Here is a 21,358-nt window from a genome sequence, read left to right as displayed (position 1 = left end):
CCTTGAGCTCAGAAAGATCCACCTGCTTCTGCTTCCCAAATGCTGGAAAGTATATGTGTTAATAAGTAAGCTTATAAAATCTGTTTCCCTGTGACTTTTTCAAGCTTTGTGAGTGTAATTTCTCCCTTTCCTCCTTCTGTATTACTCTTGTCCCCAAGTTAGAAACCTCTCCAGTTTTTCTCCTTTTCCACGTTAGAGAACCCACATCCCATTGTCTCTCTCTAGAGCCCTCCCCACTTCTACCGTCCTGCTTTGTGGGATTTCATGCTATATACCCAATATAGACTCATTTGTTACTTTTCATTGCTGCGATAAGACAGCACGGTCAAGGGTACTTACAGAAAATGAATTGATTTGGTCTATGGCTCCAGAGAGATAAGAGGCATCATGGCAAAGAGGTGTGATTGACAGCTAACAACAGCACGGCAGCTGGGAGAGCGCACTGAAAGCTCTTACCGTGAACAGCCAACACAAAGTTGAACTGGAAATCACTCTTCCAACAAGGCCACACCTCCTAAACCTTCCCAAACAGTGCTACCCACTGGGTACCGATTGTTTAAAACCAGAGAATGGGAACTGGAGAAGGGGAACATTTCTCATTCAAGTCACTGCAGTAAGCTATTGCCCTTGTCCTAGGCTGCCTCCCAGAACTTGAAGGTAAGAACCTATTGCTGGAGACACCAAATGCTTAGGTCACAGAACTTGGAGGAATCAAGCTACAACGTTCCCAGAAGCCTCCTCCCCAAGGAGAAGCTCTCATCACAACTACTATACAAGGCAAGGGGGAAGGCAGTCAATAGTTCTATCCAGCTATCCAGCCTATGAACCACAAGAGTGACCGGCCTGGCAAGATGTCCCCAGTGGTACAATGTGGCATTATTATCCCAAGGGTTACCAGCAGTTGTCTAATTGGACTGAAGACCTGCTCGATAGGAAATTCCTGCCTGGTGTGGTAATCCTGGCCAAGTATCTGTTGCTGAAGTGGCCCTAGACCTTAGAGGAGAATCTACTGTTATCATTTTCATAAATCAATATAATTTCTAAATGTATTCTAAATACTTATCCTTGTGTGCACAGGGAAGTGTAGTTCTCTTCTTCTTTTTTTTTTTTTTTTTCTTTTTTTCGGAGCTGGGGACCGAACCCAGGGCCTTGCGCTTTCTAGGCAAGCTCTCTACCACTGAGCTAAATCCCCAACCCCAGGAAGTGTAGTTCTCATCCCTCATTAAGGAGCTTCTTTGGTCAGCACACAGAGGCTACTACAAAGATCCCAGTCTGGCTAAACTGCAGAGAATAAATGCCAGTTGTCACCCCCATTTGGCACGTTTGTGTAGAGGGCCTGAGGTCCTTGTGCTCACAGCTCAGCACCAAGCAAAGCAGGAATGTAGCACACAGTGTCGTCTTTCAGAGAAAGGGATGTATAACCTGTTTTCCACCCAGGAGGCTGGGAAAGGATGTAGTTTATACCCTGGTGACCTCTTCACTCCATGCAGCCGGACCACACCTGACTCCCGCAGACTCATATTTATCTCAGTCACTCTCCCTAGACCCTACTGAGCGCTGTTTCCCAGTCAATAGACCAATCTTTATGGAAGAGGCGACATGTACTTCCCAGTGACCTTTGCACTATCTGTGTGACCAAGAACATACTAGATCTCTCCTCAGACCCTTACCTTGACACATGTAGTCAATCTATAGGGCCCATCTTTATGAAAGAGGTCACACATGTACTTTTCAAGAAGTTTCAATGTAGTCATGACTTAAGCTTTATTGTATGCATGGGATTGAGTTAATTATCACCAGGAATATTATTTTCCAAAGTTATGCTATACTTAAACACACCTAATATAAACTTTCCTGTATCAGACTCAGATTGAACCAACATTGGCTACTGAGTGGTGTTGAACCAGACTTCCTTCTTGCCTCCTTCGGATCCATGCTGTGCTGGCTCTGGTGGTCACAGAGACCTCCATATACGTACTATGCAGCTCCCGATGCCTTCGAAAACATTGGGAAGGAGCAGGAGGATGAGACGAGCTAGTGACGCTTCATCCATGCCTTCGTAATAATGCCAGGCATGATAACCCAGAGGGAGATTTCATAAGGCTCCACCTCCAGATGAAGAGCTACTGACCAACAGTGGCCACTGAGGGAGGGAGCATCAATCCTCTCCAGAGACAAATGTGCCCTGGGTCTACTCTAAGCCCATACACGTAAGAGTCACACTAAATGGGATTGGTAGGGTGTGTGAGTGTGTGTGTGTGTGTGTGTGTGTGTGTGTGTGTGTGTGTGTGTGTTGCAATAATAATTCCAGAAGAGGTCATGAATTTGAGAGGGAGTAGGTAAACATGGAAGGAGTTGGATGGGGAGGGTATTAGAAATAATAAAAATAGCACCTATAAATTCCACCTATAAACACCACCTATATAGGCTGGAGAGATGGCTCAGCGGTTAAGAGCACCCGACTGCTCTTCCAGAGGACCTGAGTTCAATTCCCAGCAACCAAATGGTGGCTCACAACCATCTGTAAAGAGATCTGATGCCCTCTTCTGGTGTGTCTGAAGACAGGGACAGTGTACGCATATGTAGGAAATAAATAAATCTTTAAAAACATAAATAAATAAATAAATAAATAAATAAATAAATACATACATACATACATACATACATACATACATACATACATCATGTGTGCTGGAGACTAAACCTGTTGCCTCCCGCATGCTAGGCATGTATTCTACAAACTGATTTACATGTCCAGGTCACCCTGGTGCCAGTATTGAGATGGAAAAACTGACACAAGGAACGTCCACGTTCTACAGCTTGAAACAAGACCCAGTTCTTCTGAAGCTCCAGTCTTATGTGAGGGCCGCCCTGAACATGCCTTGTATTTCAGCCAAGCTGAACAAATTTCAAGTCCCAGCACACATGAGTGTCCCTGTCCTAGAACATATTCCTAGTGTCTGAATGATGGTTTCTGGTCCCAGTTTCTATCTTCCAATCCTATTTTGAAGACTTCCTCTTCAGCCAAGTTCTCTGTCCTTCTTCCTCGGTGATTCCCAGGTTTGACCCTTCCCTACTCTGAAAGCCACTGTGCTGTGTTGGATTTGGTTCTGTTGTTACTGGCATCTAAGTCACTTCTGAGAGGTAGAGAACACATCCGTTTCCCTTCTCATTGGCTGCATCTCTTTGTTTATGAGAGCACACCCTTGACCCCAGCACTTGCAAGGCAGAAGCGGACGGATCTCTGTGAGGTCAAGGCCAACCTGGTCTACAGAGCTAGTTCCAGGACACTTGTCTTGAGAAACAAAAACGAAAACAAAAAAAACAAAAAACAAAACAAAACGAAAAAACCTCGCTGCCCTGACTTTGATTCCCAGAACCCACTTGATGGAAAAAGAGAAGTCACTCCTGAAAAGCTGTCTTCTGATCTCCGTATGTGTGCTGTGACGTGTGCACACACTCTCCAAAACAAACAAATGCATAAGTGTAATTCAAAAATAAAAACTAATCTAGGGGACTGGAGAAACGTCTTAGGGGTGAGGAGTGCCGCTCTTCCAGAGGACCGAAATTTGGTTCTCAGTGTTTCCATCTGGACAGTTCACAAGTGCTTATAATCCAGCCCATGTACACACATACACATCAATAAAAATAATGAAAAACTTTAACAACTAGGAAGGACATTCATATGCAGAAAGATGCACACATAGTTAAGTGTTAGCTTAATTCCAAGGTTTGCAGACTCCCCACAGCCTATTCACGGCTTCACTAGAGTCCTCGTACTGAGTAGAGTACTCTAGTGTACTGAGCTAAGGATCGCTGGCTTCTGGCTAAGAAGCACTAAGTTCAGCTACTGTACGTAGGCTAGGGATGCATTCAACCACTCCTCAGTTGAGCAAACTAACCCTGGGGGAAGGGGGTTCATCTTTCACCCCATCTATTCATCCAGACTATTTTTGTTGTTGTTTTGAGACTAGGACTCACTTTATAGTTCACGCTGACCTTGAACTAGAGATGCTACTGTCTCAGCCTCCCAACTATTGGAATTACAGCGATACGCCACTATGCTTAGCCCCAGCCAACGCTTTCAGGGTCCGCTGTGTGTGGTGCACCTGGAAGTGGGCCCTGAGAACTCAGAACGAGAAAGGGTAGAGATAGGAGTGTTGGCACATACTTTAATTCTATTACTAGGGAGGCAGGAGCAGGTGGATCTCCATGTTTGAGGCTAGCCTGATCCACACAATGAGTTCCAAGACAGCTGCAACTACACAGAGAACCCCTGTCTCGAAAACCAAGGAAAATTATTATCATTGTGTCAACCCGACACAAACTAGGATCCTCTTAGAAGAAGGGACCTCAGGAAGCGCAAGGCCCTGGGTTCGATCCCCAGCTCCGAAAAAAAAAGAACCAAAAAAAAAAAAAAAAAAAAAAAGAAGGAACCTCAATTGACAAAATGCCCCAATCAGCTTGGGCTGTAAGCAAGCCTGTGGGGCATTTTCCTAATTAAGGGTTGATTTGGAATCTTCTGTGGGCAGAGCCTTCTCTGGGCAGGTGGTCTGGAGGTATATGAGAAAGTAAACTGAGACGTAGCCAGAAGTAGCAAGCCAGCACATGGTGGTCCTCTATGATATCTGCAAGCCAGCAGCACACGGTGGTCCTCCATGATGTCTGTTTTGGTTCCTGTCTTAGCTTCCCTTCATGATGAACTGTTACCAGCAAGCCAAATAAACCCTTCCCTCCTGTCCTGCCTAGCTATATGTCAATTTGACCCCAGCTAAAGTCATACGATAGTCTTCAACACCGAAAATAAGATCTGGTATAGAGGCTGGAGAGATGGCTCAGCAGTTAAGAACACCGACTGCTCTTCCCGAGGTATTAAGTTCAAATCCCAGCAACCACATGGTGGCTCACAACCATCTGTAATGTGATCCAATGCCCTCTTCTGGTGTGTCTGAAGAGAGCGACAATGTACTCACATAAAATAAATAAATATTAAAAAAAAAAAGATCTCGTATAGGCAGGCAAGTCTATAGGTTGTCCTCTTAAAGAGTGATTGATGGGGGCTGGGGATTTAGCTCAATGGTAGAGTGCTTGCCTAGGAAGCGCAAGGCCCTGGGTTCGGTCCCCAGCTCCGAAAAAAAGAACCAAAAAAAAAAAAAAAAAAAAGAGTGATTGATGATGACAGAGGAAGGAAGGATGCCCCTTGCTAGCAGTCCTACGTTCTATTAAAGGGAAAAAAGAAAGTTCAGGCTGAGCAATCCAGTAAGCAGCACTCCTCCATGGCCTTCACATCAGCTCCTGCCTCCAGGTTCCCACCCATTTGTGTTCCTGCCTTGGCTTCCTCTGATGGACTGTGTGTGGCTAAGGACATGGTAGCCAAATTAACCCTTACCTCCCCAAGTTGCTTTTGGTCAAGGTGTTTCAGAACACCAGTAGTTAATCTTAACTATGGCAGAAATTGGTTCCTGGGACAGGGATCTTACTGTGGCAGACCTGACCACGTGTTTTTGGAGGACGATAGAAGAACTTTGGAACTTCGGGCTAGAAAAGCCATTGGGTGCTCAAAGCTTGGTGAGCAGTTCTGTGGGAGCTTGGAACATAAGAATGTAAAGAGCAGTGCAGTCGTTGGAGGCCTGGCTTGTGGAGTTCAGAGAGAAGCTTGAGAGTTAAGTTAACTCTATTGGGCCTGTTGCATGTTTGAATTAAGTCTGTGGTGGCTGGTGAGCTAGTGCTGAATAATTGACTGATTAACAAGATACCAAAAGCTTTAATGTGAAAACTTTTCTTTCTTGTGATTATCGACACTGGTCAACCCAAGTTAAGAAATTAGTGATGATTAGGTAGAGTTCAATGTCCCTGGGGTAGTGTTTCCCTAGGGTTAACACATACAAGCTGTTTTCTAGAGGAGCCTACATTGTATCTCATGCTGTCAGCTGAACTTGGATATTTCTAAGAGTCACTCAGGTAGTACTGCTTTTGAAGGTATGAAGGTGTGAGAGGTCTGGAAAGATCATGATCAAGATGTAGCCTGAGTAGCAGTTGAAGGCGCAAGATTGAGCGGGTCGTGAAGAGAAGCTGAGGCTTGGCACCATAAAGGAGAGGCTATTGGTGAAAGTGCAGCCTAATTGCATCAGGAGACCCTGCATTTTGGAGATGTCAGTACCATGGGTTGGCCACCAAAGACAGAAACAGCCATGGTGTAGAGCTGTCCTGAGCCTCTGAGACAAGCTTTGTGTGCTGTGGCAAGGCCTTCCCATTGGAGGAGCCCAGAAGATTGTGAGTGAGTCCATGAAGTCTGCTCTTGCTTTGTTCAGATCATGATTGTGCCCTTGCTCTCCCTTCTTGGAGTGAGAAAGTATGCGTTGTATTTTTGATTTCACAGGACCCCTCAATTAAGAGATTTTGAAACTTTAAAGAGATTTGGGGATTTTATAAAGACTGATGTTTTAGAAGAGACTGAATTTTTAAGTGTTTGAATTTATAAAGACTGTGAGACTTTAACATTTCCAATATGATTCATATTGAGTTATTTATTAATATGAGATATTGGGGATGAACAAAAAAAGTAGAGGTTATTGTTAAATACTGTTGTCTTGGTGTGTCAAGTTAACAAGGGGTCAATTGTTCTGGGTAGTTTTTTTTTTCTTTTTTTCGGAGCTGGGGACAGAACCCAGGGCCTTGTGCTTGCTAGGCAAGTGCTCTACCACTGAGCTAAATCCCCAACCCCTTCTGGGTAGTTTTATGTCATCTTGAAACAAGCTGATGTCATCTGAGAAGAGGGAACCTCATTTGAAAAAAAAAAACAATGGGGGCATCTTCTCAACTAGTGATTGATAGGAGAAGGCTCAGCTCATTGTGGATAGAGCTGATTCAGGTTGATAGTCTTTGGTTCTATTTAAAAAAAAAAAGGCTGAGAAAAGCCATGAGGAGCAAGCCAGTAAACATAACCCCATAGCCTCTGCGACAGCTCTGCCTTGAGCATTCTGCACTGCATGAATTACTGCTCTTTAATTCGAAACTGTGAGTGAAGTAAGCCCTTTCCTCCCAAGTTGCTTTTTTTTTTTTTAAAGATTTATTTATTTTATGTATACAAGTACACTGTAGCTGTCTTCAGACCAGAAGAGGGCATCAGATCCCTTTATAGATGGTTGTGAGTCACCATGTGGTTGCTGGGAATTGAACTCAGGATCTCTGGAAGAGCAGTCAGTGCTCTTAACCGCTGAGCCATCTCTCCAGCCCCCAAGTTGCTTTTGACCATGGTGTTTCATCACAGCAACAGTAACCCTAAGAAAACTCTCTAAGTTACTTCCGGTCATGGTGTTTTATCACTGTGATAGAAAGAAAGCCAAGGCACTGCCCTGGAGGCCTCTTAGGCTAGCACAGACCAGACTGAGATCTTGTCTTCTCCATTCCTACCTATCCCAGCTCCCATCCTATTGAGGCACAAGCTTCTTGGCATCCTACAGATGGTAAAGGCAGAATTCTGTGCTGACAACAGGGACCTTACCCCCACACCTCTCAGCCACGTTCCTTCTCCAACCATGACCTCCAGGCCTGCCCCCACCACCCCCTTCTGTGTGTTTGACTAAAGGGAAGGGATTGCTGAACCTGCTGGGTGAGCCCAGTGAGTCATGGACAACACAGATGGGCAGAAGGGCAAGCAGGCAGCCCGAGAGCCAGTGGCACTGTGACCATGGCTCTGACTGTGTGTGTGAGGCACCTAACAGGGCTGCCGGGCATCCATGACCGACAAGTGAGGCTCTGCTTCCGAGGTGAGACTTGCGAGGATGATCTAAGTCTTTTTAGAATTGGGAAGTTCTGCAGTCTTCATTCCGTAGACCTCCAACTTACATCCTGGTCGGCTCTCTCTAACCTGCCTCCCTTCGCCCCAGGTTCTGCTTCTTTCCCATCTTCTACTTCTTCAAGTGTGAGAGGAGAACTAGACAGTGGGGCAAGAGTCGGGGAAGCAAATGATTGACTGTATCTGTGTAGGGGCTGATAAATGACTAGTTTCATTTTTTTGAGCAGGCTTTACTCAGAAAACAAGGAAAATTCACTGTGGCCGAGAAGCAGACGTTGGTGAGGTCAGTAGAACTGGTTCTTTTCTGGATCCATCCTGGGGCAGAAGGGCTCATTCCTGGGTTTGGAAGGTGTGAATCTCAGGTTGGAGAGTTCAGACCTGGTTTGAGATGTCACTCTCAAAACTAGTGGGATTGGTTCTTGATTGGCAATCAGTCCCATATCAGCCTTAGATTGACATCAACTCCATGTTGGAGGGATTTGTTCCAGGCGTTCGATTCGAGATCAGTCCTAGAAGTAGCCTCGTGTTTGAACTGTTGGGGATAGGCTCTGGCTTATGGTGGGAGGGCCAGTCAGCCTGGCACCCGGTATCATGAGCATTTTTCTGTTCCTAGCTGTTCCGTTGGCCCCACTACGGATCTCCACTGGCTGGGGAGAGTCTGTCTGTGCAGGTGGTCAACTGTAGCCGAGTGTTCAGCCCCAGGTGAGGAGAACTGAGGGAAGCCAGATGATGACTTGATGTCATCCACCTGGCTCAGTCTTTTGCTCCATGCTGTTCTCCTAGGCCCCTGGGAACCCTGGTGATTTCTCTGCAGCGGCTGCAAAACACTGGACATTTGGTGCTGAGGGAAGCCCTGGTGGATGAGAGACTCCGGGTATCCCCGGTAAGTGCCACCAGCCTACCTTCAGCAACCCAGAGATGCCTCCAGTCAGAGGTTCAAATTAACAGAGAGGAAGACTGAAGCTAGATAAGGGGGGGCGGGGGGACGGACCAAACACCCCGCCCAGCTTAGGCTCCGTTGCAGCCCTTGCCTGAGTCCTACATGGGCCAGGAGCTGACTCATTTCTGAGTCCCAAGGGTGTGGTGTGTGTACCATTGCTCCTTGGGTCTGGGTGGGTTCCCTTCTTTTCTTCTGGGAGACAATGGTGAACCTGATAGGGTTTTCCCTGGTATTTCATTTCTATCATATGTATCCTTAGAAGAGGTGGACCTGGCTTCAAATCATAGCTCTGCCACTTGCCATTGGTGTACTCGAGTTATTAGCATCTCTAAGCTGCCTCCTCATTTACATAATGACAAGTCGGACTTCTGCTTGACTTTCTTTTCATTCGCTCATTGGTTAAGTTGAAGGATGATGTTGAGCGATGGGGACTCGGCGGTAAGCAAAACCGGAGAAAGATTTGCTTTGTCGAAGCCCACTAACTGCATGAGGGGGTCAAACGTTAAGCAAGCATCCACACAAGACAGCATAAGTTTGCCACCATGAGTGTTACAAAAGAGCCAGTACACCGGTCGGTGACCCTGATGGGGAGGCCTGAAGACTCTCGCTGAAGAAACTAGGCCTACGTTCAGAACTGAGGGTGATGGGCACTAAGTAGAAGGGAGAACGTTCAGACAGAGGAGCCCAAACATGTAAAACCCAGTGTGCCAATGTGGGAAGCGGGGGCGCAGAGTAGGTCAGAAACCTAGGATATGGAACTGGAAAAGCTATTGAGGTGCAGGCCGTGAGGGCCAAGAGCTGTGAAAAAACAGGATCAAGGGGCTGGAGAGATGGCTCAGTGGTTAAGAGTATCAACTGCTCTTCCTGAGGTCCTGAGTTCAAATTTCAGCAACCACATGGTGGCTCACAACCATCCATAATGAGATCCGATGCCCTCTTCTGGTGTGTCTGAAGATGGCAATAGTGTACTTATATACAACAAATAAATCTTTAGAAAAAAAAAAAAAAAGAACAGGATCAGGAGGTGACGCGCACATTGAGGTGGAGCCTTGTTGTACGAGTGTTTGTTTTTGTATATTCCATGTCTAGGTTTGACTGTTTTCAAACCTGAGTGTGGGCTCCAGCCTTCCTGAAAGCCAGCCACTCTGCCAGCTGAGCTGTACCCCCAGCCTCGAGTCCTTTTGTCTGTCTCCATTCTGTGTATAGCTGAGTGTGGTAGATAGCACATATCTTTAACCATGCCTTTAATCCATGCAGGGAGGCAGCGAGGCAGAGAGGCAGAGAGAGAGGCAGAGGGGCAGAGAGAGAAGCAGAGAGGCAGAGAGAGAGGCAGAGGGGCAGAGAGAGAAGCAGAGAGGCAGAGAGAGAGAGGCAGAGAGAGAGAGGCAGAGAGGCAGAGAGACAAAGGCAGAGAGAGAGGCAGAGAGGCAGAGAGACAAAGGCAGAGAGAGAGGCAGACAGGCAGAGAGACAAAGGCAGAGAGGCAGAGGGGCAGAGAGAGAAGCAGAGAGAGAGGCAGAGGGGCAGAGGGGCAGAGAGAGAGAGATGGGGGCAGAGGCAGGTGGATCTCTGTAACTTCAAGGCTAGCTAGGGCTACATAGTAAAACCCTTTCTCAAAAAGATTAGTTTAAACATTTATTATTTTATTTTTTTCTTAAAATTTGTTTATTCTTGGGGTTGGGGATTTAGCTCAGTGGTAGAGTGCTTGCTTAGCAACCGGAAGGCCCTGGGTTCGGTCCCCGGCTCTGGAAAAAAAAATTGTTTATTCTTGTATTTTATGGCTATGTGTGTACCCTGCCTGCATGGACACCTGCATGCCAGGAGAGGGAATCAATCCCATTACAGATGATTGAGAGTCATCATGTGGTTGCTGGGAGTTGAACCTGGGTCCTCTGGAAAAGGTGCTCTTAACACCTGAGGCATCTCTCCAGTCCTTTAAACATTTATTTCTTTTTTTTTTTTTTTTTGGTTCTTTTTTTCGGAGCTGGGGACCGAACCCAGGGCCTTGCGCTTCCTAGGTAAGCGCTCTACCACTGAGCTAAATCCCCAGCCCCTAAACATTTATTTCTTATGTGTCCATGAGCCTTTGTGTAGAAGTTGGAGGACACCTTCTGGGAGTTGGTTCTCTTCCTCCGTTGAGTAGATTCTGGGCATTGAACTCACGTTGTCAGGCTTGACAGCAAACATCCTCTAAGCTCCTCAGCCTATTGCCATTTGCTCTGAGGAAGGTCATGAACATCTAAAACATGACATTCTTTAATAATCCTATGAGAAGGTAATAGGATATGTTTGATCATATTCACCCTCAACTCTTCCCAGGTCTCCTCTCCACTTCCCTAGCTACCAGACTGAGTTCTCTTAATTTTTTCACTCCTCGACAAGCGTTCGGTTTGTGTTGTCCAGCTGCTCTTGGGAATAGGGCCTACCTTGGATACAGTCAGCCTACCAGGGTCATTAAAGAAAGTCACCTCCGCTTCTTCTAGCAGCAATTCAGAAGGTTGTAAATGTTAACATTATTATAATCGGAGAGGAACACGCCACTGCAGACGTAAACAGAGGTTCTCTCTTTACAGATGGCATGTAAGGTGCTGGTACTCTCTTAGCTCCATGTCAGTTTGAGGGCACCGATGGGTGCTGTGTTTGGTTTCAGATCCAAGTGGAGCTTGACCTAAAGTATCAGCCCCCTGAGGGAGCTGCTGGAACCTGGGCAGAGGAGGACTTTGGGGCACCCATTCGAGACAGGTAATTCTCTAGTAACCTATGCAAGGCCCCCTGTCCCCAGATGAAACTCACCCAGAAGAGAGAGAAGTAGCGTTCATGTCTACCCTGGGTCTGCTGGCTGCTGTGATCTCACTATTCTACAGTCGGGTCTTACCCTCTTTATTTTCCCTCTCAGCTTAGAGTTGATCATCCCCAATGTGGGCTTCCAGGATATGGAGTAAGTATGTGGGCGTGATAGGGAACAGCCAGGCTCAGTTTTGGGGTAAAGAGCCTGTGACATGATTTAGTACTAGAGTCTGAGACTCCAGTGATTGAACTATAAGGTCAGAGGTCAATCCTTGCATCAAGACCAGGTTGTGAAATCAGACTGATCTCAGGATTAAGAGTTAGTCCAAGGGGTTGAGGATTTAGCTCAGTGGTAGAGCGCTTGCCTAGGAAGCGCAAGGCCCTGGGTTCGGTCCCCAGCTCCGAAAAAAAAAGAACCAAAAAAAAAAAAAAAAAAAAAAGAGTTAGTCCAAAACTGGGTGTGGTGGCGCACACCTTTAATCCCAGCACCTGGAGGGCAGAGGTCGGCAGATGGCTGTAAGTTTGAGGCCAGTGTGGTTTACAAATTGGCTTCCCAGACAGCCTGGGCTACACAGTGAAACCCTGTCTCAAAACACCAAACCAGGGGTTGGGGATTTAGCTCAGTGGTAGAGTGCTTGCCTAGCAAGCACAAAGCCTTGGGTTTGGTTCTCAGCTCCGGAAAAAAAAAAAACAAAAAACAAAAATCCAAACCAAAGGGTTCGATCCCCAGCTCCGAAAAAAAAAAAAAAGAAAAAAAAATCTAAACCAAAACAAAAAAGAGTTAGTCCCAGGATAAGTGGGGTCAAGCTGAAGGTTAAAGGTCAAAGCAAAGACAAGGGATGCCCAGCGCACGTGACAGGTCCTGTGCATGATCTTCGGGGTCTTTCTTCTCAGGCCTGGGGAGGCCCAGCTGGAGCGACGGGCAGTGGCTATGGGCCGCAGGCTAGCCCAAAGCCTAGGGACACAGGATGACGAAGAGAATGAGCTGGAGCTGGAGCTGGACCTGGAGGAACCTGACGTGGAGATTTCTGGGGTGGTGTTCAGCCCCCTCAAAAGGTAATGTACTCACATGCTCCCGGTCTCACACCCTGTCGCTGAGTCAGTTTTCCTCACATAAGCCACACCCATCCACACCAGGGTACCAGGAAGGCTACCCTGGCGTCAAAGGTCATTCGCTTACAGTACAGACACAGACAAAGTCACTTATAGAGGCTCCCACTAATTTGTAAAGGAATTTGATGAGGACAGGTTGTGTCTGCTGCAATGTTGCCACGGAGCAGGTCTCAACCAGCTCTTGTTCAGAGCTCCAAGAGTGAGTCGAATTGCATGTAGTCTATAAGACGGAGGAGATAGGGCAAGGCACTCCGACTCGCATCTGTGTGGGTGGGAGAGGAAGGACGACCAGAGTTGACCCTATATTTCTTTACAGCCGCGCCCTGGGTTTACCTCGCAGGGATCCCTTCAAGGCGTGCAAAGCCCAGGACTTCCAGGTATGACTCTCAGGCCACATTCTAACCCTCATGGAATCTCACAGGCCTCTCTCTTCCCCCAGGCAGCTCTGGCTTTCTTCCCTTCCTTTGTTTCATTCCTTACCTAGGTGGGGGTCACAGTGCTTGAGGCCCAGAAACTGGTGGGAGTCAATATTAACCCCTATGTCACTGTTCGCGTGGGGGATCAGCGCCGAGTGACTGCCACACAACGTGGAACCAATTGCCCCTTCTACAATGAGGTGGGGCACCACCAAGGAAGAGGGCGGGGCTTGAGAGAACGGGAGGCATCCAGAGAGACCTGTCCCTGGAGAGGGCGGGGCCAGGATGCAAAAAACAAAACAAAACAAAACAAAATGTTGGTTCAGGGTTTTGAGCCAGGATAGGTCAGTCATGGGGAGTCGGGGAAGGGGCGGGAAGGGAAGGGAAGGGAAGAGTGTGTAGCCCTTTTGGGAAAGAGAGCACATTCTCTGTGCAAGAATTCCGGGTGAGCTGAATGAGCTTTTCATGGCTAACCTCTTTCTCATCTCACCCAACCCAGTACTTCCTGTTTGAATTTCATGAAACTCGGCTTCATCTCCAAGACTTGCTGCTGGAAATAACTGTGAGTGGGAAAGTGGATTCATGTCTGGAAATGGAGTTGCTCAGCTGGGCGTTTGGGTGACTGAGGCAGGAAAGTCGCCATGAGTTCAAGGCCCAGCCAGGGCTACAGATTGAGATTCAAAAGGTGGGCAGGGCGAACATCCTAGAGCACCAGGATTAACCCTTTCTCCCCAGGCTTTCCACTCGCAGACTCTCCCGTTTATGGCCACCAGAATAGGAACCTTCAGGATGGACTTAGGGATGGCCTTGGACCAGCCAGGTATTGAATCCCCCGCTCCCTCATTGCAAGGTATGTGTATGATCAAATTAACTGAGCTCTCAGACTCACCTGCTTTATGCCCGGAGTACTAACTTCAAAGACAGCCATCTCTTGTGAATGCTGACCTTTCTTGTCAGGTGGTTGGTTCTTCTCTCTGTATGAGACACGATGTGTTGCCCCAACCCCAGCCATTGTCCAATGTCCTGAATCTGTGTCCCTTAGATGTCCCCTCACACCGTCTTCTTCTATCCTTAGATGGCCACTTCCACCAAAAGTGGGCTCCTTTACATGACCCCCGTGACACCCGTGCGGGAACCAAGGGCTTCATCAAGATCACCTTGTCTGTGAGGGCACGTGGGGACCTTCCCCTTCCACCACCACCCTCAACCCCAGGGACCAGTGCAGACATAGAGAAGTGAGCTGGGGTATGGTGGGAGTAAAATATTGGATGAAGCTTGACTTTGGGAGCGCAGAGAAGCAGAGGGGCTAGGACTCCAGCTTACTCCTCACGTTCGCTCTTCCTAGGAATCTACTCCTGCCACGTGGGGTGCAGGCTGAGAGACCATGGGCAAGGCTGCGAGTCCGAGTGTACCGTGCAGAGGGGCTTCCCACAGTGCGCACGGGGCTGCTGGGCAGTCTAGCCCGTGCCCTGCATGACCAACATGTCCTCCTGGACCCATATGTGCGGGTGAGCTTCCTGGGGCAGCAGGTAAGTCACTCCTATCCCCCATGCTGCAGCTCGAGTCTTTTATAGAGTATTTATCTGTTAACGATAATCATTATTTATTCATTTAGTGACAAGGTAGCCCTGATACTCAGAGATCCATTTGGTAGGATTACAGGCATGTGCCCTGGCTTTTTGTCATTGTTTGTTTTTCTTTTCTTTCTTTCTTTTTTTTTTTTTTTTTTTTTTTTTTTCCGGAGCTGGGGACCGAACCCAGGGCCTTGCGGTTGCTAGGCAAGCGCTCTACCACTGGGCTAAATCCCCAACCCCTGTTTGTTTTTCAAGATAGGGTTTCTTTGTATGTGGCTTCTGCTGTCCTGGAACTCGCTTTGTATACCAGGCTGGCTTCAAACTCACAGATCTGCCTGCTTCTGCCTCCCAAGACTATTTTTATTCTTAATCCTGGATGCATGAATAACTCTGTGGAGTAGGGAGCACATGAGGACAGGTGTTCATGGAGGCCTGAAGCGGGTGTCAGATCTCCCCTACAGCTGGAGTCATAAGTGTTTGTGGGCTGCTGGATGTGTGGAGGGGAAACCATGCTTGTGGAAGAGTAGAACTCACGCTTGACCTTAACCATTGAGTCATCTCTCCAGCCTTTATTTCTTTTGTGTATGTGTGTGGTGGGCTGAGGGCCACAGCACAAGTGTGGAGGTCAGAGGACAACCAGTAAGAGGGACAAGAGTATAGGACCTAGGGCTCAAACTCAGGCCATCAGGTTGATATCAAGCACCATCACCTGCTGAGCCATCTTTAAGGACCCTCATTGACCCCTTCCTCCTGACTTGGCCTTCAGGGTGAGACTTCGGTTCGGGGAGAGGAGACAGCGCCCGAGTGGAACGAGCAGTTGAGCTTCGTGGAACTCTTCCCGCCGCTAACGCGCAGCCTTCGCCTGCAGCTGCGGGACGACGCACCTCTTGCAGATGTGGCACTCGCTACACACATGCTAGACCTGAGGCAGATCTCAAACTCGGGTCGTGCAGGTGAGTACCTCTGGTCAGCGTGTGTGGGCCCATCTGCTGTGACTCACATCAGCTCTTCAGAGCAAAGCTCATCCTTAGAACAGGTGGCCCAGGGAGGACCATCACCCCACAAAACAAACTGTTCTAGACCAGGCTCCGCCTTCCGACCATGATCCCACCCTCAGTTTTCCAAACTCTTAAGCACAATGGCCAGTCCAGTCAAGCCTTGCAGGGAAGTGACCACTCTGAAATATCCACCCACTCCCTCCGACCTTTACCATAACATGAGTACTTCCACCCCAACCTTGCCTCCTCTCTAAAGCCCAGAAAGGTCCTCTGCCCGATACTGTTATCACCTCCTCCCTTCAGAAAGAACCGAACCCTGCCTTCTCTTCCCCACCCTAGTACCTGGAGGATACAAGGCTATACAGTTCAGAACAGTACCCATTTATTTGGTCCTCCCCTTCAAGACCTGCTTTTGTCCCCCTACAGCGGGGTTTAACCCCACTTTCGGTCCAGCCTGGGTGCCCCTCTATGGCTCACTCCCCAGTGGCAGGTTCCGGGATGGTCTTCAAGGTCTCAATGAAGGCCTCGGGGAAGGCATTTGGTTCCGGGGTCGACTTCTGGTAGCTGTGTCCATGGAAGTATTTGAAGGCAGAGTTGAACCTAAATCCTCCCAGACCACACAAGGGTCCGGATTGTCCCGGCTCACTGGAAAGAAGAAAAAGAAGAAGGAGAAGACCAAGCAGGGCCAGACCCCAGCTGGCACTTTACAGCCTGCCAACGCCAGCACGGAAGTGGGTGTGCCCGAGATTCCGAGCTCAATGGAGGTGGACATGGAAGAGCTGCTGCCTCTGCCAGAGGTAGGGGCTGGAGTCGCCCTCAGCATCAGACATCGTGATGCTGTTTCCAATTGGGGGACTTGGATGAAGAATCCTGTGTATGCGCTCACATGTGCTGTTGTATCTAAACATGGTAGATAGGGAGGGGGTCAGTTCCCTGGGAGGTAAGAAAGGGAGCCTCCTGGACCTTGTTTTTGATGTCTTTCTGTAGGCATTTGTGATCAAGTAGAACAGACTGCTCCTCGGGAGGGTGGGAGCTGACCCCAGCCTTACTTATCTTTCCTAGAATGCTCTGGCACCCTGTGAAGATTTCCTGCTTTTCGGGGTGCTCTTTGAGGCCACCATGATTGACCCTTCCCTGGCCAAGAAACCCATCAGCCTGGAGATTTCCATTGGTGCGTAGCCCGGATGAGCTCAGAAAGCCACGGGATTGAGAACGGTCCCTTGTGTCAGACTTTAGGCCACAGGAAGGGGTGTTCACTTCAAGGAAAGTGGTGGGTTCTGCTCTACTGAGGGAGGGGCTGTAGTGAGAGGGCCTGACCTTCAGCCGGATGTTCCGATGCTCAATGGGGCACAGGTCATGCAGGCCGCCGGGAAGAGCAATTGGGTCCAGGATCAAGGGCTGATGGGGGATCTGAAGGCAGCACACTGGAAGCTCAGCCTCTTCTGGAATCTGAGGACAGAGGGGCAGGGCAGGAGGAGCAAGAGTTGCTGGGGACACCTGCTCAGTGGCCTGAACCTGTGGAGGGCAATGGGTAAGTGACCCGGGTCACTTGAGGAGGGGATAAAGAGGTCCTGGAAAAATCAAGATGCCCCCAAGCCCCTCTCTTCCCTCAGGCCGTATCTCTGCTTGCCTCTGCGTCACCGAAAGCCCTGCTTACATGTATGGAGCCGCTGGGAGGATTATACTTGGCGCCTGCATAGCAGTAACAGTGTGTGCAAAGTAGCTGAGAGACTGGTGAGGGCAAGATGACACCCAAAGGGAAAGGCCCAGCCACAGAACGCAGGAGACCGAGGCTAATGGAGTGGAGCTGATAACCTTGTAGGGCAGGGAAATGGCGGACAAAGCTTGAAGTTTCTAGGCAAACTGAGAGGAACAAAGTTGTGGGAGCCATAGAGCTATTGATAGAGTGGAGACAGAAGGGGGCTAGAGAATCAGAGCCGGAATCCAATGAGGAACCATAAGGAGAGTAGTATTCATGGTGGGGTATGGGCCAGGGACTCTCAAGACTGACTTCTCTTGGATCCCACACAGGACCATGGCCTGCAGGAGGTTGAGAAGATACAGCGCAGGTCAGTGCTGGGTGCCTGTACACGACTCAAGCAGACTCTGGAAGAGCTAGTGGCTGGCAGCAGGTGAGCTGAGAGTCGACCTGTAGAGCTTCCTACCTGTGGCCACTTTTAAGATGGGAGAGAGACTTGTGGTGACTGCCTAGACCAAGGGTAGTTTAAGCTGTGTTGGTCCAGCACCTGCAGAAAAATGAAGAGAGATGCCTATACAAGGAGATCACAGGATGTTGAACTCCTGAGGCTTATGGGTTTTTTTGTTTTTTTGGTTTTTTTTTTGGTTCTTTTTTTTCGGAGCTGGGGACCGAACCCAGGGCCTTGCGCTTCCTAGGCAAGCGCTCTACCACTGAGCTAAATCCCCAACCCGAGGCTTATGTTTTTTAAAGATGTATTTATTTTATTTACATGAGTACACACTCGCTGTCTTCAGACACACCAGAAGAAGGCATCAGATCCCATTACAGATGGTTGTGAGCCACCATGTGGTTGCTGGGACTTGAACTCAGGACCTCTGGAAGAGCAGTCAGTGCTTTTAACTGCTGAGCCATTTCTCCAGCCCTCGAGGCTTATAAGGTTTATATTTCACAAGGGAAGTAAAACTTTGCTTAGTTAAGGTTTCTACTGCTGCAACAAAACTGGATGATCAAAAAGCTGAAACGGAAAGGGTTCATTGGCTTACACCTTCACACTGCTGTTCATCATTGAAGGAAGTCAGGACAGGAATCCAACCACGTCAGGATCCTGGAAGCAGGAGCTACCGCAGAGGCCATGGAGTGCTGCTTACTGGCTTGCTGCCCCTGGCTTGCTCAGCCTGCTTCTCTATAGAACCCAGGACCAGCAACCCAGGGATGGCACTACCCACAATGGGTTGGGCCCTCCTCCACTGGTCACTGATTGAGAAAATGCCTTACAGCTGGATCTCATGGAGGCCTTCCCTCCCTCCTCTCTGATGACTTTAGCTTGTGTCAAGTTGCCAAAAACCAACCAGTAAACCTGCCTTCTCCATCCACTCTGTACCTAGCCAGCTTCTGCATCCACAAGATGGCCCTACGTGCTAATACAGGGAGGATGTCCTGCTTCCTCAGCAGCGCCTCTGTGGTACTGATTTAACCCTTCATCTCCTGCCTAACTAGCTGGCATCTGTCCCTCTTGCATCCTTACCTGATCCTTTCTCGGCCATCACATGAACAAGTCCTAGTTGCTCCCGTCTTTCATCCACACATCCGTGAATTTGACCACCTGCTCCAGGCACTCAAGTCTCTGACACTTTTCTCAAGAGCTTTCTTCTGTATTCCGCAGACACTGGTGGCACCTGCTAGGTCATTGTGATGGCCATGGTTTCTTCTTTGAGTGGCCGAGGAGAGCCCACTGAAGGTCTTGAAATTCTCATGTATAATTTTTGAAAGGATGAGGTGGGAGGAAGGGGGTGTGAGGGAGAAGACAGGATGACTAATGAAGGCCTTGAAGTGGTTGAGGTGATAGGAGATGAACGGAGTCACACCGTGGAGGTGGGGTGAATGGGTTCGAGAGCTGTGAATGCGGATCACTTGACAGACTGATTGCCCAGTGTGCACAGATCCCTGGGTTCAGTCTCCAGCATGGTGGTGCACGCTTGTAATCCCAGCACTCGGGAGGTAGAGGCAGGAGGATCACAAGTTCAAATACAAGGTCAGCCTCAGCTTGAGACAGTGTGGCATACATGAGATTGTTGTCATTCAATCAATCAATCAATCAATAATCAATCAATAAGCAAGCCTAGGCAATGTTGGCACATGCCTTTAACCCCAACACTTAGGAGGCAGAGGCAAATGGATTTCTATGAGTTCGAGGCCAGCCTGGTCTACAGAATGAGTTCCAGGACAGCCATGAGCTAAACAGAGAAACCCTGCCTCAAAAAACCAAACCAAACCAACAGTAAAAAGGCCAGGGAGTGAGTTCAAGAGAAAATTTGTAGTTGGATATACAGTGTAGCGCAGCGTGGCACGGGATGGCATGGCACGGTGTGGCTTGGTGATAAAAAGGAGGAAAATGGGGTTGGGGATTTGGCTCAGTGGTAGAGCGCTTACCTAGGAAGTGCAAGGTCCTGGGTTTGGTCTCCAGCCCCGAGGGGGGGAAAAAAAAAGGAGGAAAATGTGTGACATCACAAAGGACCTCCAAGACTTTAGATGTTGTGTCTGTTGCTTTCCTCATTGCCGTGAAAAGATACCTCTCAAAAGACAACTTAAGGAAGGAGGAGCTTTTTTCGGTTTTCAGTTTTAGGGTTGCAGTCCATCACAGCAGGGAAAGCACTCCAGCAAGAGCTGCACACAGACGGTCCCACCGCCTCTATAGTCAGGAAGCAGGAAGGACCAATGCTTGGGGCTCAGCGCACTCTCTCTGTTCTTTTCAAGGCAGAGTCTCAGCCCGTGAGATGGGGCCATCCACAGTGCTGGTGGATCTTCCCAATTAAATTAACCCAACTAGAAAACCTCTCACAGGGGCTTGTTTCCTTGGCAACCGTAGAACCCGTTCAGGTGTTGGTCAACATTAACCATCCCAGCTTGCCTGGCTTTGCAGACTGTGCTGTTAGCTAAGCTGTGATAAGAAGGTGTGAAGGCAGGAAGGGGGTTGGAAGCTTATTTCTGGAGATGTTAGCTAGCCTCGAAAGTAGACATGGATGGAGTAGGCAGGCAGCAAGATGAACTGAATTCTGGGGATAATTATTTGCAGGAGATGCAAATTTGCATTATGTTGATGAGGTTGGACATTTCTGGAGCATGGAGAAAGAGATCTTAAAAATCTGCAGAGACTCAGCCATGATCCCAGGACAGAAGCATCAAAGTCATAGACTCAGGGTGCCCACTTCTCCTTATCTGTGCCAGGGGACACAGGCGAGCCCACTCCTTCCAGAAACACTGCTGTTGGTGCTGTTGATGTCTACAACACTCTGAGCTTTCTACCCGAATGCCTGCTCGCTCCTTTTGCCACGCCTCCCACCCCCCAACAAGACGGGGCCTCACTGCATAGCTGTGGTGGGTGATGTGTGTGGTATAAATTTATAGAGGTTCCCTGCAGGCAGGGAAACAACCCATGAAGAGACAAGAACGAAACCTTAGATTCCGATGATTTTTGCACACGGGTGCTGGGCCAGGACTTTTGTATTCTGACCAAGATGATTTACTTTAGCCATTTTTGAGCACAGCACAACTTTAGGGGAAAGGGTTTTCTGATAACCCAGTCCCAGGTGGACAAGAAATTTAAAACATGTTTACCACTGAGAATTTTTGCAAAGTACATCTGGCTTCTTTCACAAAGATGGGTATTGTTGACTCAGATAGGTAACCATAAGGCCTGTGGCCGTGAGTATTGTCCTGGGCTTAAGACAACACAGCAGTCACTAAGGCTGTTGTAGAGTGCGCGTGGCCCACTCATTAGGATGGGTTTCATGGCCTAGAAGCAATGCTCAAGGTTTTAGGGGGAAAGGATCTGGGATAAGTAAAACAGAAACTCTGGGAGACATGGGCAGAGCCTCCATCATCAGGCATCAAATGGCCACCTGGTTGTTAACCACATCCATCCCTGGCCTTCCAGGAGGGACAGCTAAGCGGCTCATTCCAAGAAAGAGGCATGCTGTGTGCTTGACTTTCCTGGCATCTCCAGGGCTTCTCTGTGTGCACAAGGATGCTTGCT

General features: G+C 48.5%; 1 protein-coding gene across 1 annotated transcript in view; it reads left to right on the top strand.

Moving 5' to 3' along the window:
- Positions 1–7,690: 7,690 nt before the first annotated feature.
- Positions 7,691–21,358, top strand: part of Fer1l4 (fer-1-like family member 4) — a 35,537-nt gene continuing 21,869 nt past the window's right edge. Inside the window, exons 1-19 of the mRNA NM_001106534.2 lie at positions 7,691–7,769; positions 8,026–8,081; positions 8,412–8,500; positions 8,582–8,681; positions 11,389–11,480; positions 11,635–11,676; positions 12,420–12,581; positions 12,955–13,015; positions 13,123–13,254; positions 13,554–13,616; positions 13,790–13,874; positions 14,130–14,289; positions 14,400–14,583; positions 15,395–15,581; positions 16,053–16,423; positions 16,689–16,797; positions 16,980–17,157; positions 17,240–17,360; positions 17,658–17,758. Of these exons, the coding sequence (NP_001100004.2) occupies positions 7,691–7,769; positions 8,026–8,081; positions 8,412–8,500; positions 8,582–8,681; positions 11,389–11,480; positions 11,635–11,676; positions 12,420–12,581; positions 12,955–13,015; positions 13,123–13,254; positions 13,554–13,616; positions 13,790–13,874; positions 14,130–14,289; positions 14,400–14,583; positions 15,395–15,581; positions 16,053–16,423; positions 16,689–16,797; positions 16,980–17,157; positions 17,240–17,360; positions 17,658–17,758 (2,372 nt within the window). The remainder of the gene's footprint in view (positions 7,770–8,025; positions 8,082–8,411; positions 8,501–8,581; positions 8,682–11,388; positions 11,481–11,634; positions 11,677–12,419; positions 12,582–12,954; positions 13,016–13,122; positions 13,255–13,553; positions 13,617–13,789; positions 13,875–14,129; positions 14,290–14,399; positions 14,584–15,394; positions 15,582–16,052; positions 16,424–16,688; positions 16,798–16,979; positions 17,158–17,239; positions 17,361–17,657; positions 17,759–21,358) is intronic.

The sequence above is a fragment of the Rattus norvegicus genome, chromosome 3, assembly GCF_036323735.1.
Source record: "Rattus norvegicus strain BN/NHsdMcwi chromosome 3, GRCr8, whole genome shotgun sequence".
Classification (NCBI taxonomy): Eukaryota; Metazoa; Chordata; class Mammalia; order Rodentia; family Muridae; genus Rattus; species Rattus norvegicus.
Note: the sequence above shows the minus strand (reverse complement) of the source record. Positions and strands in the feature narration are given on the sequence as shown.